The sequence below is a fragment of the Calidris pugnax genome, unplaced genomic scaffold (genome assembly GCF_001431845.1).
Source record: "Calidris pugnax isolate Ruff unplaced genomic scaffold, ASM143184v1 scaffold244, whole genome shotgun sequence".
In the NCBI taxonomy this organism is placed as follows: Eukaryota; Metazoa; Chordata; class Aves; order Charadriiformes; family Scolopacidae; genus Calidris; species Calidris pugnax.
The window spans coordinates 635,715-650,745 of record NW_015091141.1 but is presented as its reverse complement, the minus strand read 5'-3'; the positions used below and the strand labels follow the sequence as shown (position 1 = coordinate 650,745).

Genomic DNA, 15,031 nt, shown 5'->3' with positions numbered 1-15,031 from the left:
AGAGGCCTGAGAAGAGAAAGGACCCACTGTAGGATGGATCTCTGCAGGCTTTGTCATGATAAGGCAGGGAGGGCCTGGGCCAAGAACTGTTTGTCTTCATTCCTGAGCTGCTGAGCTCCAGGCAGCCTATTTTGGCATGGTGGATGTGATGACCTTCGATGGTCTGTCCTTCCCTGTCACTCTGTGCTGCTCCTGCCAGCCCAGGGCACTCAGGACCTTCCCTGGAGGTCTGCCCTGGCCTGGCCTGGACATCTGCCAGGCTTGTCTGCCCACTTCACTTCTTGCCTGGGGCACTGCCAGCTCCACCACCCAGTGTCCAGCCTATGGATGCCGCGCAGCATAGGTGGGAGGAGAAAGCTGCTGTGCCCCACTTTGTTCCAACTTTTGGCAGAAAGCTGGGGTGGGGGGGACGCTGGGCAGGACCACCACCTTTCTGCTGGCTCTTTGCTGCCCAGGGTTGTCCTCAGCCCTGAGCCAAGGTCGCTGTGTCTTGCTCCTTCCAGGTCTGCACTCCCCGACGAGCGGGCAGGCCTACATCAATGGCTACGAGATCTCCCAGGACATGGTCCTCATCCGCCGCAGCCTGGGCCTGTGTCCCCAGCACGACGTCCTCTTCGACAACATGACGGTGGAAGAGCACCTCCACTTCTACGCAGGGGTGAGCACGGCATTTTGGGGGGAGCGCTGGTGGGCCCCCGGCAGCCAGCCATGAGGGAGGCACCCTGCAGCGTGCAATGGCTTCCTGAGGCTGGCAAAGCATGGTGAGATCCATCAAGTGGGTCCAGAGGAGGCCGCAAAAATTATCAGAGAGAGGAACATCTCTGCTGTGAGAGGCTGAGAGAGTTGGGGGTGTTCAGCCTGGAAAAGAGAAGGCTCCGGGGAGACCTTATTGTGGCCTTTCAGCACTTAAATGGACTTACAAGAGAGACGGGGACAGACTTTTTAGCAGGGCCTGTTGTGATAGGACAAGGGGTAATGGCTTTAAGCTAAAAGAGGGGATATTCAGGCTAGAGAGAAGGAAGAAATTGTTTACACTGCAGGTGGTGAGACACTGGCCCAGGGTGCCCAGGGAGGTGGTGGCTGCCCCATCCCTGGAAACGTTCCAGGCCAGGTTGGACGGGGCTCTGAGCAACCTGGTCTAGTTGGAGATGTTCCTACTTGTGGCAGGGGGTCGGAATAGCTGATCTTTAAAGCTCACTTCCAACCCAAACCATTCTATGATAAGCAGAACAGCCCTTGCCTTCCCTTTCCACCTCATCCTTCCTTGGCCGATGGAGGAGTGGAGGGTTGCAGGCAGCGTGACCCTGCAGAGACCCCCCATGAAGGCTGTGCCAACTCCATCAGGGTCAGACAGGAGCCCATCTCTGTGCTTCCCCGCTTTCCTGCCTGGGTGTGGAGGAGGGACCGTGGTGGGGTTTAGTAGCCGGTGGTGGGAAGGGTCTTTGCCAGAGACACCGCTGCAGCCAGGCTTAACCCTCCCTTCCCCCCGTCTGGCAGCTGAAGGGGTACCCACCCTCCAAGTGTCCCGAGGAGATCAACCATATCCTGAGGATCCTCAACCTAGAGGACAAGCGTCACTCTCTGACCAAGGCGCTCTCCGGTGGCATGAAGCGCAAGCTCTCCATTGGCATCGCCCTCATCGGGGACTCCAAGGCAAGCAGCTGTGGTGGGGCTCACCTCGAACCTTTCTCCTTGGGGCCAACAGAGGCCCTTCTGGTGGCTCTGAGGCTGTCCCTCAGCTGTGGTGAGCCAGTGGGAGATGCGGGGGCAGTGAGGAGGGGGCAGGAGCCACCTCCATGAAGGGGGACAACTCTGAGGACAACACTCTAAGGCTGCAGTGCAGCTCTACTGCCTGGTAGCTGCTCCCTCAAGCAAGATCATCACATGCATGTTGGGAGCTCGAGGCTCCTTCTGGGCCCTGGGGTTGCCCCCTCCTGCCCCTTTCTGACCAGCACCCTTCTCCTCTCTGCAGGTGGTGATGCTGGATGAGCCCACGTCGGGGATGGACCCAGCCTCTCGCAGGGCCACGTGGGACCTCCTGCAGCAGCAGAGGAGCAACCGCACCATCCTGCTGACCACCCACTTCATGGACGAGGCTGACCTGCTGGGGGACCGCATAGCTATCATGGCCAAGGGCGAGCTGCAGTGCTGTGGCTCCTCGCTCTTCCTCAAGCGTAAATATGGTAAGGGAGGAGCAGGCAGGCTCTGCTCCATGTCTTCTCACCAGGGAGGAGCAGGATGGGGGGATATAGGGCAGGGAGGGAGCACTACTGCTTGTCTGATGGCTGATTGCTCCCTGTCCTGCTGTTCTGCCTCTTCTGAGGGCCATCCCCACGCTTGCCCCTGCGTCGTGTCCACAGCCCGGGCAAAGCCATGGATGCTCCACGGTGCCTTGGCATCCCCCTGTGCTCCAGCGCCCTGGGACCAGGCTGGGCTGCCATTTACCCTCCTCTCCCTTCTCTTGTGGCTCTGCCCAGGGGCAGGATATCACATGGTGATGGTGAAGGAGCCCTACTGTAACCTGGGGGAGATCTCCCGCCTCATCTGTCAGTACGTGCCCAACGCCACCATGGAGAGCAATGCTGGGGCAGAGCTGTCCTTCATCCTGCCCAAGGAGAGCACACACAGGTAATGCCATCCCCCGCTTTCCCTCCCCTGGGGGTCCCCCCATCTGCACACACTGCTGTCATGGGCTTGCTGGAAAGGTTCTCTGCATCTTCTGGGAAGGTGCAGGAGGCGGCACAAGCCCTTGGCTACGTTACTGGTCTTGGAAAATTGGGTTCAGTTCCTCCTTTCACTGCCATCCTCCCCTGTGTCTGCTGGCACATCACTGTCATGTCCCCATGGCCACCGTGTCACTGCCCATGCAGCATGGGACAGTTGCTGAGCTGGTGACGGCTGCGGGGCGGAGGGTGGCACAAAGGCAGGTTGGTTTGGCTCTGAAATCGAGTATATGGATAGGCAGGGTAGCAGTGGCTGCTGTGGCAAGAAAGAGCAGGAGATGGAGCCCAAAAGCGGCTCTCCTGGGGACAGGGGGGGCTGTGGGCAGCCCCGGAGCTGGCTGCAGGACTTGAACCAGCTGCAGGACCGATGCCCAGAGGGTCTTAATCTGTCAGGAGCGGCAGCGTCTAATGCCTCGCTCCTCCGTTCAGGTTTGAGGCCCTGTTCACGGAGCTGGAGCAGAAGCGGGAGGAGCTGGGCATCGCCAGCTACGGCGCCTCGGTCACCACCATGGAGGAAGTCTTCCTGAGGTAGGCAGGAGAGAGGGGTGGTGATGGTCAGAACCCAGGTGCTTTGGTGACGGCGGTGTCCTACACAGCCATCTGGGGCACGTGTTGGGTTTTGTCTCTTGGGTTTGGCTTCCCCAGCTCAGAACATCCTGCCTGGATCCATCCATCCCAGGATCCTGCCTGGATCCGCATTTCATCACCCGCTTTCCCTCCTGGTGCAGGGTTGGGAAGCTGGTGGACTCCAGCATGGATATCCAGGCCATCCAGCTGCCTGCTCTCCAGTACCAGCACGAGAGACGCTCCAATGACTGGGCCATGGATGACTCCAGCAGCCTGAGCGGCATGACGGACATGACGGATGACAGCGGAGCGCTCATTACGGAGGATTGCTCCAGCATCAAGCTCAACACCGGGGTGAGTGCTGGGGCTGTCGGTGCAACGGAAATGCGGAGAGGGCACGTGAAGGGATTTTTTGGAGCAGAGTTACCAGGTGGAGCCTCCCCCGTGGCTGGTCTCATTGCATGTGGTTTGGAAGATCAGCATCTTTAGGGCAAATTATTTTTAGGGTTGTTGGGGTTGGTCACTGCCATCCTCTTCGTGTTAATCTTGAGGTCTACAGAGATGCTCTTGAAGGTGTCCCCAGTGATCTAAAGTGGTTTTCACCTGCTGTTGCTACATCACTTGAGATTTCCAGCAGGGAGACAAGAAAAAACATCTTCCTTCCCTCGCCAGGCTTGTGTTTCAGATCCCTGGCAGCCCTTTGTGCCCCGCTGCCTGCGCCGGTGATAAATTACACTGCTCTTTTCAAGGGCACGTCTCAAAGGCAGAAGAGGAGAAAGATGTTCATGGGTTTAAAAAGCAAGGACGGTGCTTACGGGGGCCGGGCTGGGAGCTCCCAGGTGTCTCAGCCCGGTGGCTTTGGCAGGCAGCCGTGTTGCAGTAACCATTTGTGAACCTCAGGTGCCAAGAGGTAGAGGAAGGTAAAGGTCACCTTAGATCCCAAAGGGACTGCATCCCGTTGGGAAGCTGTGGAGTTTGATGGATGGACATGCTGGAGTCCAGCAGCTGCTCTGCTAATCCCTTTTCAGGCTTGGCCAAAGAGCGGGCTCTGCTGTGGGCTCGCGGGCAGGACGGGGAGGTGGTTTTGGGGTCATTCCCCCCATCAGCTGGGTGGGGTGATGTGGCCAGTGGGGCTGTCCACAGCTTCTGACCTGTCTTTTCCCCTCCCAGTTCTACCTGTGCTGCCAGCAGTTCTACGCCATGTTCATGAAGCGCGCCATGTACAGCTGGCGCAACTGGAAGATGGTGGCTGCGCAGTTCCTCGTGCCTCTCATCTTCACCGCCTTCGCCCTCGTCGTGGCCAAGACCTTCCCAGGACCCAGGGACTCCTCCCTGCTGAGGCTGACGCTGGAGCCCTACGGCCAGACCATCGTGCCTTTCTCCGTCTCGGCCGCCTCGGGCCTGTCGCAGAGGCTGGCGGAGCAGTACGTGGAGATGCTGGACGCCCAGCGCCAGTCACCGCTGGAGGTGTTGGGTGAGGGTTCACAGAGCACCTGTGGAGCAGGCCATGCCCAGTGGGGTGTGCAGGAACCATGGGCTCCTCCTGCCAGGGCCCCTGGTGTGGGTGGCTCAGGTCCCAGCTGTGGCATATCTGACGTATCCCCTTGTGTCCTGTCCTGCACCAGGGGAGTCCCACAAGTCGGCAGAACCCCTCCTCACCCAAGGAGATCTGTGTTCTCCATAACCCTGTGTTTGTGGCCATCGTCAGGGCTAGGGTGGGCCACCAGGGACTGAGACTGCTTTGCGGTCTTTACCAGTTGGCCCCAGTTAGCCCTCATGTGATGGAGCCTGCTCCTAACAGCTGTACTGTTTGGCAGGTGGGCTGGAGGAGTACCTCATCTCAAGAGCCTCCAAGGAAGGGGGAGCCTTCAACGAGCACTACATCACAGCCGCCTCCTTCGAAGGAGCTGGGAACCGCACGGTGGTCACCGCGCTCTTCAACAACCAGGCCTATCACTCCCCCGCCACGGCCCTCATGCTGGCCGACAACGCCGTCTTCAGGGTGCTGGCGGGCCCCAACGCCTCCATCACAGTCACCAACTACCCTCAGCCCCGCAACATCACCGAGAAGGCCAAAGACCAGCTCATGGAGTACGTCTGATAGCGCGGCGCTTGCTTTCCTGCTGGGGCTCCTGACTTCTGTGGGTACAGATTGGCTCAGTTGTACTGGGGTCAGCGGAGGGGCCAGGCTGGACCTTCTCAGACCCAAACATAGCTGTGATTGTGCTCAGGAGGTCAGGAGAGCAAAGCTGTGTAGATGACTTACCTGCCTGAGCCTGGCAGCCACATCACACATCTCAGTGGTTGGGTGTTCCCTCTAGATCATAGAATTATGGAATGGTTTGTGTTGGAAGGGACCTCAAAACCTATCCAGTGCCCCTGCCCTGGGACACCTCCCACCAGACCAGGTTGCTCCAAGCCCTCTCCAACCTGCCCTTGAACCCCTCCAGGGATGGGGCAGCCACAGCTTCTCGGGCCAACCTGGGCCAGGCTCTCACCACCCTCACACCAAACAAGTTCTTCCCCACAGCTCAGCTCCATCTCCCCTCTTGCAGTGTCCAACCCTTCCCCCTCCTCCTAGGGCTCCCCTCCCTCATCCAGAGTCCCTCCCCAGCTTTCCTGGAGCCCCCCTTCTTGAGGGACTGGAAGGGGCTGGAAGGTCTCCCCGGAGCCTTCTCTTCTCCAGGCTGAACCCCCCCAACTCTCTCAGCCCCCCCTCCCAGCAGAGGGGCTCCAGCCCTCCCAGCATCTCCGGGGCCCTGTGCTGGACCCATTCCAACGGGTCCATGTCCAGATACTGGTGGGGTTGGTTTTCCCTGGGTGCTCAGAGCAGAGGGGGCTGTAGGACCGTACACTTCACAGAATCCTTTATCCAGGGTCTCTGAACCTCACCTGTACCAGAGGAGACATACGTGGGATCTTGCAAAGGCAGGGGGCAGTTTTGTGGTGGGCTGGGAGGGCTGCACGTGGGAGATGCTCATCTTACTGAGATGTGCTTTTATTGTTGGGTGTTTCTTCTGTGCGCTGGCTTGGTGGGTGAACGTAGCATCTACAAAAAGCATGGGGTGGGGATGCTGTCCCCGCGTAGCCTCGGCGCTGGTCTGTCGACCTGTCCCTGTCCTAACCTGCCCCACTGCTCTCCCCTCAGGGGCCAGACTGGGTTTGCCATTGCCATCAACTTGCTGTACGGCATGGCCTCTCTGGCCAGCACCTTCGCTCTGCTGCTGGTCAGCGAGCGGGCCATCAAAGCCAAGCACGTCCAGTTCGTCAGCGGCGTCTACGTGGTCAACTTCTGGCTTTCTGCCCTGCTCTGGGACATCATCAACTTCCTCATCCCTTGTGCTCTGATGCTGGTGAGTCACCCCTGACGTCCTCCTGTCCTCCCCTTAGAATCATAGAATCATTTAGGTTGGAAAAGACCCTTGGGATCATCGAGTCCAACCATCTACCCTACTCTACAAAGTTCTCCCCTACACCACATCCCCCAACACCACATCTAAATAACTCTTAAACACATCCAGGGATGGCGACTCAACCACCTCCCTGGACACCCTATTCCAGTGTCTTACCACTTTTTCTGTGAAAAATTCTTTCCTAATGTTGTGTAAACCTACCCTGTTGGAGCTTGAAGCCATTCCTTGGGTGGGAGCTCTGGGTGCTGTTCCTCTGGGAGAGCTGAGATTTGTGTGGGTGCAGGGAAAAGGATGAGACCACCCTGGCTCTGGCAGTGTCTCACTTGGACCAGCAAGAAAGCTGTCACTTTGTCCTGGGAGCTGGGCCATGGCCAAGCAGCTGGGTCAGTTGGCTGCAGCCTCTGGCACCTGAACACTTGGGTGTGGGCACTAAAAAATCTCAAGTACATGGGAGCATGGAGAGGAATTCTCCAGATCTGCCCTTCTGCATCCTAGGCTGCAGAAAGTGGGCTTCCTTTAGGGACAGGCAGGGACTGCTGGTAGGAACCATCTGTGAGGTCTTGGTCAGTGTGGTGCTGCTGTTACCTTGCTACCTGGGCCATTGAGGCCAGGTGGCATCACTTGGGGTCAAGACAAATGTACATTCTTCTCTACAAACATGTATTTTTCTCGCATTGCTGTGCCCCAGGTGATATTCCAAGCCTTTGATGTGCAAGCTTTCACCCAAGACAGCCACCTCGTTGATGTGATGCTGATCTTCCTCCTTTATGGCTGGGCCATCATTCCCCTCATGTACCTCCTCAGCTTCCTCTTCTCGGTGGCAGCCACGGCCTACACCCGTCTCACCATCTTCAACATCCTCTCAGGCACGGCCACCTTTCTGGCCGTCACCATCATGAGCATTCCAGGTGGGTCGCTGCCCTCAATGCCTGCCCAGCACTGCAGCCCCGTGTCACCAAGAAGATCCAGCGCCCAAGGGAACTCTTTCACCCCAGGACTGTCCCCACACTAGCGAAACAACCCAATGATAGTCCATTCTCAACCATTAAACATGACAAAATTTGTTGGTTTTCCTTCCAAACCTGGAAGTATCAAGGTCTTTCTCTAAAACCAGCTAACTCCAATCTGTTGATCCTCTTGTGCTCCTCTTTCAGAGCTGGGCTTGGTGGACCTCTCCAAAACCCTGGATAAAGTCTTTCTCGTCTTACCCAATTACTGCTTGGGCCAATGCATCAGTGACTTCTACCAGAACTATGAGTTCATTCAGTTTTGTACCTCCTCCGTTGAAGCCATCTTCATCTGCAAGGCGTTCAGTGAGTCTCTCTGATGGTCCTCACCTGCCCATCCAGGCCATCCCACCATAGCCACACTGGGGGGTCTCTGTGGGGTGGATGCTGGAGCTGGGCAGTATCATGGGGCCCGTAACCCAACCTGGGCAGTAGCTCCAGGTACTTTCAAAGCAAAAGCTGGGCAGTGTTTGACACTCAGCTGATCCAATTAAGGAATCCTTTCCTTAATGATTAGGAGGAAAATGTGGGCTGGGGAAAGTTTCATAGACCAGTAGAGAAATCCCAGTCCCAGGAGTGGTTTGATCTCCGCTGCGTGTCCCCACTGGGCATCTTCTGCCAGATCCCCTCCAGACCCGAATCCTCTTGTGGGAGGTGTTGGGTAGAGCTGTGGGCAGGGAGCCCAGTGTGGGCTGAGATGGAGAGGAGTGTTGGAAAGAGCTGTGGGCAGGGAGCCCAGTGCGGGCTGGGATGGAGATGAGCCTGGCAAAGCTTTGGGCTCACGGCTTTCTCTGGAGCTTATCTGCCCCTCTTCAGAGTGTGGATTGATCCAAAGCTGCTTTTGTTCCATCCCTGCTTAGATATCAGTTACCAGATGAACTACTTTTCCTGGGAGACACCTGGGATCGGACGATACCTGACCTCCTTGAGCATCCAGGGTTTCTCCTTCCTCTTCCTCCTTTTCCTCATTGAGACAAACCTTCTCTGGAGACTGAGAACTTTGATCTGTGGCATCTGCAGGCGGCGGAAATGGGTGAGCTGAAGCGTGTGGGAGGGAGAAGTAAGGTGCCCACCAAACTAAGCCTGGGTATCCCTGCGAGCTGGAGACAGGTCCCCTTCATCTAAATCATCTTCCTACACCACATCCCCCAACACCACATCTAAATAACTCTTAAACACATCCAGGGATGGCGACTCAACCACCTCCCTGGACACCCTATTCCAGTGTCTTACCACTTTTTCTGTGAAAAATTCTTTCCTAATGTTGTGTAAACCTACCCTGTTGGAGCTTGAAGCCATTCCTTGGGTGGGAGCTCTGGGTGCTGTTCCTCTGGGAGAGCTGAGATTTGTGTGGGTGCAGGGAAAAGGATGAGACCACCCTGGCTCTGGCAGTGTCTCACTTGGACCAGCAAGAAAGCTGTCACTTTGTCCTGGGAGCTGGGCCATGGCCAAGCAGCTGGGTCAGTTGGCTGCAGCCTCTGGCACCTGAACACTTGGGTGTGGGCACTAAAAAATCTCAAGTACATGGGAGCATGGAGAGGAATTCTCCAGATCTGCCCTTCTGCATCCTAGGCTGCAGAAAGTGGGCTTCCTTTAGGGACAGGCAGGGACTGCTGGTAGGAACCATCTGTGAGGTCTTGGTCAGTGTGGTGCTGCTGTTACCTTGCTACCTGGGCCATTGAGGCCAGGTGGCATCACTTGGGGTCAAGACAAATGTACATTCTTCTCTACAAACATGTATTTTTCTCGCATTGCTGTGCCCCAGGTGATATTCCAAGCCTTTGATGTGCAAGCTTTCACCCAAGACAGCCACCTCGTTGATGTGATGCTGATCTTCCTCCTTTATGGCTGGGCCATCATTCCCCTCATGTACCTCCTCAGCTTCCTCTTCTCGGTGGCAGCCACGGCCTACACCCGTCTCACCATCTTCAACATCCTCTCAGGCACGGCCACCTTTCTGGCCGTCACCATCATGAGCATTCCAGGTGGGTCGCTGCCCTCAATGCCTGCCCAGCACTGCAGCCCCGTGTCACCAAGAAGATCCAGCGCCCAAGGGAACTCTTTCACCCCAGGACTGTCCCCACACTAGCGAAACAACCCAATGATAGTCCATTCTCAACCATTAAACATGACAAAATTTGTTGGTTTTCCTTCCAAACCTGGAAGTATCAAGGTCTTTCTCTAAAACCAGCTAACTCCAATCTGTTGATCCTCTTGTGCTCCTCTTTCAGAGCTGGGCTTGGTGGACCTCTCCAAAACCCTGGATAAAGTCTTTCTCGTCTTACCCAATTACTGCTTGGGCCAATGCATCAGTGACTTCTACCAGAACTATGAGTTCATTCAGTTTTGTACCTCCTCCGTTGAAGCCATCTTCATCTGCAAGGCGTTCAGTGAGTCTCTCTGATGGTCCTCACCTGCCCATCCAGGCCATCCCACCATAGCCACACTGGGGGGTCTCTGTGGGGTGGATGCTGGAGCTGGGCAGTATCATGGGGCCCGTAACCCAACCTGGGCAGTAGTTCCAGGTACTTTCAAAGCAAAAGCTGGGCAGTGTTTGACACTCAGCTGATCCAATTAAGGAATCCTTTCCTTATTAATGATTAGGAGGAAAATGTGGGCTGGGGAAAGTTTCATAGACCAGTAGAGAAATCCCAGTCCCAGAAGTGGTTTGATCTCCGCTGCGTGTCCCCACTGGGCATCTTCTGCCAGATCCCCTCCAGACCCGAATCCTCTTGAGGGAGGTGTTGGGTAGAGCTGTGGGCAAGGAGCCCAGTGTGGGCTGAGATGGAGAGGAGTGTTGGGAAGAGCTGTGGGCAGGGAGCCCAGTGCGGGCTGGGATGGAGATGAGCCTGGCAAAGCTTTGGGCTCGTGGCTTTCTCTGGAGCTTATCTGCCCCTCTTCAGAGTGTGGATTGATCCAAAGCTGCTTTTGTTCCATCCCTGCTTAGATATCAGTTACCAGATGAACTACTTTTCCTGGGAGACACCTGGGATCGGACGATACCTGACCTCCTTGAGCATCCAGGGTTTCTCCTTCCTCTTCCTCCTTTTCCTCATTGAGACAAACCTTCTCTGGAGACTGAGAACTTTGATCTGTGGCATCTGCAGGCGGCGGAAATGGGTGAGCTGAAGCGTGTGGGAGGGAGAAGTAAGGTGCCCACCAAATTAAGCCTGGGTATCCCTGTGAGCTGGAGACAGGTCCCCTATATCTAAATCATCTTCCCGGGGAAGATATGATCCCTGGAGCAGGTTGCTCAGAGGGGCAGATCCTGTTGAATGTGTGGGTTGGTCAAGGGTGTCCGCAGAGGTGGCTGGTTGAAGGGACGGATCCTGGCCAGGTTGGGGGCACTGGAGGAACCCATTTGTCCTGCAGCAGGCAGGTGGCAAAGTGTTTTTTTCTGCCCCATGTTTAGGTGGCACTGCTGAACAGGGTGTCTGTGCTGCCAGAGGACAGGGACGTGGCAGATGAGAGAAAGAAGGTTTTGGAGTCGCCACCGGAACTGCTGTCTTCTCTCAGCAGCCCTCTGGTCATCAAGGAGCTCACCAAGGTGAGGAGAGCGTGGCATCCTGAGCATCCTGCTGCCAGCAGAGCCGTGATCCCACAGGGCTGGTAAAGCCACCACTTGCCTTGGTGGGCACTTGGGCACTTGGCACATGTGGTGACTCTCATGACTCATGTCTTGGTCTCCACCAGGTCTACGACAGCCGGGAGTCCCTGCTGGCAGTGGACAGGATCTCCTTGGCAGTCAGCAAAGGGGAGTGCTTTGGCCTCCTTGGCTTCAATGGGGCAGGCAAAACCACCACCTTCAAGATGCTGACTGGTGACGAGAGCATCACGTCCGGGGACGCCTTTGTGGATGGTCACAGCATTCTGGCCAACATCAAGAAGGTACCAAGGGCTGAAGGGGCAGAGGGTGGTGTTAGAAACAGTCCTGCATTTGCCTGGGCTGGACCACCTTGCAAGTGCTTCTGAGAAGGACACAGTTGCAGTTGCCAGGGGTGGAGGGAATATCCCAGGGACATTGCGTCCTTGTCTGACCCAGTTCTCTGTTATCTGGCCCCCTGGAAGCAGTCCCCTTTCTTCTGGGACCACAGAGATGAAACAAATGGAAGCCAAACCCTGTGATGGTGGCAAACCCTTCCTCAAAGGGCTTAGCTCCATAGCAGGAAATGTGAAAAATGTGAGTTAGTGATCACGGTCGGGTGACAGTCTCTCTAAAACAGGTGGGTCAGACCTTTGCAGACCCCTGCTAGAGGTCTCCTTGCTGGGAATTGCCCAATCCCCTTGGAAAAGCAAGAGATGAGCAAGGGTCAGCCTTTCAGTTCAAGCCCTGGGTACCTCAACCACTGTCCACCCCTGACAACATCAGGCAAGAAGAAGATGGGGAGGGTCTGCCTGAAATCATGGGCCTGCTTGCTTCCTTCCGTGGGACTCTGACTTCTGTTGGGCTGTTGGGGAAGGTACAGACCCTCCAGTGCTTTCCTTCTCCTGAGAGCCTGGGCCGCCTGAAATGGCTCCTCACAATGAGGAACCAGCTTGGGAAACGCAACGTGAGACCATGCAGTTGCTGTCCTGGCACACGCTGAGTGTGTCCATCCCCACCAGACGATGGGGGAATTTCCCTCCCGTTTCGGAGCTGCAGCTCAGTCCCTTTCACTTTGAGCAAAAACCTTGCAGAGGTGCAGCAAAGCCCCTTCTAGCTTGGACGTGTCCTCACAGAGACCTGCCTGGGAGCTAATCCCTGTTGGGTTGCTCTTGCCCCAAGGTCCAGCAGCGGATCGGCTACTGCCCACAGTTTGATGCCCTCCTGGACCACATGACGGGCCGCGAGACCCTGAGCATGTACGCCCGGCTGCGGGGCATCCCCGAGCGCTACATCGGCAGCTGCGTGGAGAACATGCTGAGAGGGCTGCTCCTGGAGCCCCACGCCGACAAGCTCGTGAGGACCTACAGGTGAGAGGAGATGTGGAGACACCCCTCTGCCCCTCGTCTCGTGGGGCTCTCCCTGTGCTCATATCAGGTCTCTGTCCCCATTCCCGTCTTCTTCCTCAGTGGGGGTAACAAGCGGAAGCTGAGTGCTGGCATCGCGCTCATCGGTGGTCCCCCTGTGATCTTCCTGGACGAGCCCTCCACTGGCATGGACCCTGTGGCCCGGCGTTTGCTCTGGGATGCAGTGACACGGACGCGGGAGTGCGGCAAATCCATCATCTTCACCTCCCACAGGTGACAATTCTCCAGGCAGGGCTTGGCATGAGAGATCAGGGAGTAGCCAGAAAGGTGGTGGGGTCCAAGGGATGGGGGCCCACCTCCAGAGCCTAGTGGGTGGGCACTGCCTACAGCTTTACTCTCCTCCGAAAACCCAGAGAGGAGGGAATCCACTTCCAGCTGCTTCCAAGAACTTCTGCTCTTCTGTCTTGTTTCTCCTGCCCTGCTGAACAAGTCTTCTTCTGTCCTGCAGCATGGAGGAGTGCGAGGCCCTGTGCACGCGGTTGGCCATCATGGTCAACGGGCAGTTCAAATGCCTGGGCAGCCCCCAGCACCTGAAAAGCAAGTTTGGCAGCGGCTACACCTTGCTGGCCAAGACACGGAGTGAGGAGGAGGGCGAGCTGCAGGCCTTCAAGGCCTTCGTGGAGAAGACTTTCCCAGGTACGGTGAGCTGCTGGAGCGGTTGGCCTCAGAGGGAGGGCAGGATGCTGGCCATGAGCTTCAGGGAGTTTCCTAACTCAGAGCCTCTCCTTGCTCGTCTCCGCAGGGAGTATCCTGAAACACGAGCACCAGGGCATGGTACACTATCACTTGACCAACAAGAACCTCAGCTGGGCACAGGTAAGGGGGTGCTGGAGCACGGAGGGGCTGTTCCTGCCCCTTCGCACACTCTTCATGCTTCGCTTTCATGCTCGGCTCATCTTCCTTTTCTTCCAGAGCCTCCCTCTGTCCAAAATCCAGGTGATATGTAAAAAAACAAGCAAATTTAAAAAGTGGGGTTTCTCCTTGCCCCTGTCCCACCTCCTGGCCCCAACAGGTCACCTGCATGTATGGCAGTGGGCGAGAGCTGGCACCCCTCCGTCCCACCCCCTGGTGCTGGCTGCCCCCCGCCGCAGCCCTGGGGGGGTTAGCAGGGTCTCCCTGGGGGACAAGGGCTGGTCTGTAGGTCTGTACATCCCAGAATACTTCCCGGGGGCTCGGGAGGGTGCGGGAAGGGATGGGTTTGGTGGTTGTGTCCTCCCTGGCCCACACCCTGCTGGGACATGGTGCTGGTGGACACAGCACGGACCCACCAGCACCCCTCTGCTCCCTGCGCCTGCCCCTCCGCACTATATATAAATATATATATATATTTATTTATAGTTTTATATATATAGTATATAACTATCCGTATATAGTGTACATATACATCTATATATAGTATACCACTGCATGTAGTGTTAATCTATATCTTTAAATTTATATCTATACATACTATGCATATAGTTATACTATATATAGTTTTATATATATGTGTCTTCTGTATACTCTGCATAGCGTATCTGTAGTATACAGTATATAGTATAGAATATATATACTATATATGCTGTATAGTATACACATATATACACATATATACACATATATAAAAATGATATATAGTTACATACCATACATAAAAATCTATATAGTATATACAGATAGTTATATAGTGTGTAGACTATATCGTTTTTTAATATATATTGCATATGTAATGTATTATATATTGAGCAGAAACCTTGGGCTCAGGGTTATATAAATATATACATGTATCATATAGATATGTAAAAAATATATATAAACCATACATTTTTAAATGGGCTCAGGCACTCTGCTAAATAATGCACCTCCTGCCTTCCCACCACCCTCCTGCCGGGGCAGTTTCGCTGCCCCCGGGGGGAAAATCTCCCCCTGCTCTGTCAGTGGCAGCCGTGGTGCCCTGCTGTCCCCTGCACTCCCTGCCATGTGTCCCCTGCAGCCACTGCCCTGCTGTCCCCTGCAGTTTCTGCCATGCTGTCCCCTGCAGTCACTGCTGTGTCCCCTGCAGTCACTGCCATGTGTCCCCTGCAGTCCCTACCGTGTGTCCCCTGTGGTCACTACCTTGCTGTACCCTCCAGTCCCTGCCATGTGTCCCCTCCAGTCCCTGCCCTGCTGTCCCCTGCTGTCCCTGCCATGTGTCCCCTGCAGTCAATGCCATGCTGTCCCCTGCAGTCACTGCTGTGTCCCCTGCAGTCCATGCCATGTGTCCCCTGCTGTCCCTGCTGTGTCCCCTGCAGTCCCTGCCATGCTGTCCCCTGCTGTCACTGCTGTGTCCCCT

The 15,031-nt window shown here is 55.9% G+C and overlaps 1 protein-coding gene across 1 annotated transcript in view; it reads left to right on the top strand.

Moving 5' to 3' along the window:
• ABCA3 (ATP binding cassette subfamily A member 3) overlaps positions 1 to 15,031 on the top strand; it is a 39,393-nt gene that overhangs the window by 15,892 nt on the left and 8,470 nt on the right. Inside the window, exons 12-28 of the mRNA XM_014958818.1 lie at positions 504 to 658; positions 1,498 to 1,653; positions 1,973 to 2,183; positions 2,478 to 2,628; positions 3,153 to 3,251; positions 3,452 to 3,644; positions 4,461 to 4,764; positions 5,108 to 5,381; positions 6,439 to 6,643; positions 7,392 to 7,611; positions 7,858 to 8,016; positions 8,571 to 8,743; positions 11,123 to 11,257; positions 11,404 to 11,598; positions 12,476 to 12,663; positions 12,763 to 12,933; positions 13,169 to 13,356. Coding sequence (XP_014814304.1) covers positions 504 to 658; positions 1,498 to 1,653; positions 1,973 to 2,183; positions 2,478 to 2,628; positions 3,153 to 3,251; positions 3,452 to 3,644; positions 4,461 to 4,764; positions 5,108 to 5,381; positions 6,439 to 6,643; positions 7,392 to 7,611; positions 7,858 to 8,016; positions 8,571 to 8,743; positions 11,123 to 11,257; positions 11,404 to 11,598; positions 12,476 to 12,663; positions 12,763 to 12,933; positions 13,169 to 13,356 — 3,177 coding nt within the window. The remainder of the gene's footprint in view (positions 1 to 503; positions 659 to 1,497; positions 1,654 to 1,972; positions 2,184 to 2,477; positions 2,629 to 3,152; positions 3,252 to 3,451; positions 3,645 to 4,460; positions 4,765 to 5,107; positions 5,382 to 6,438; positions 6,644 to 7,391; positions 7,612 to 7,857; positions 8,017 to 8,570; positions 8,744 to 11,122; positions 11,258 to 11,403; positions 11,599 to 12,475; positions 12,664 to 12,762; positions 12,934 to 13,168; positions 13,357 to 15,031) is intronic.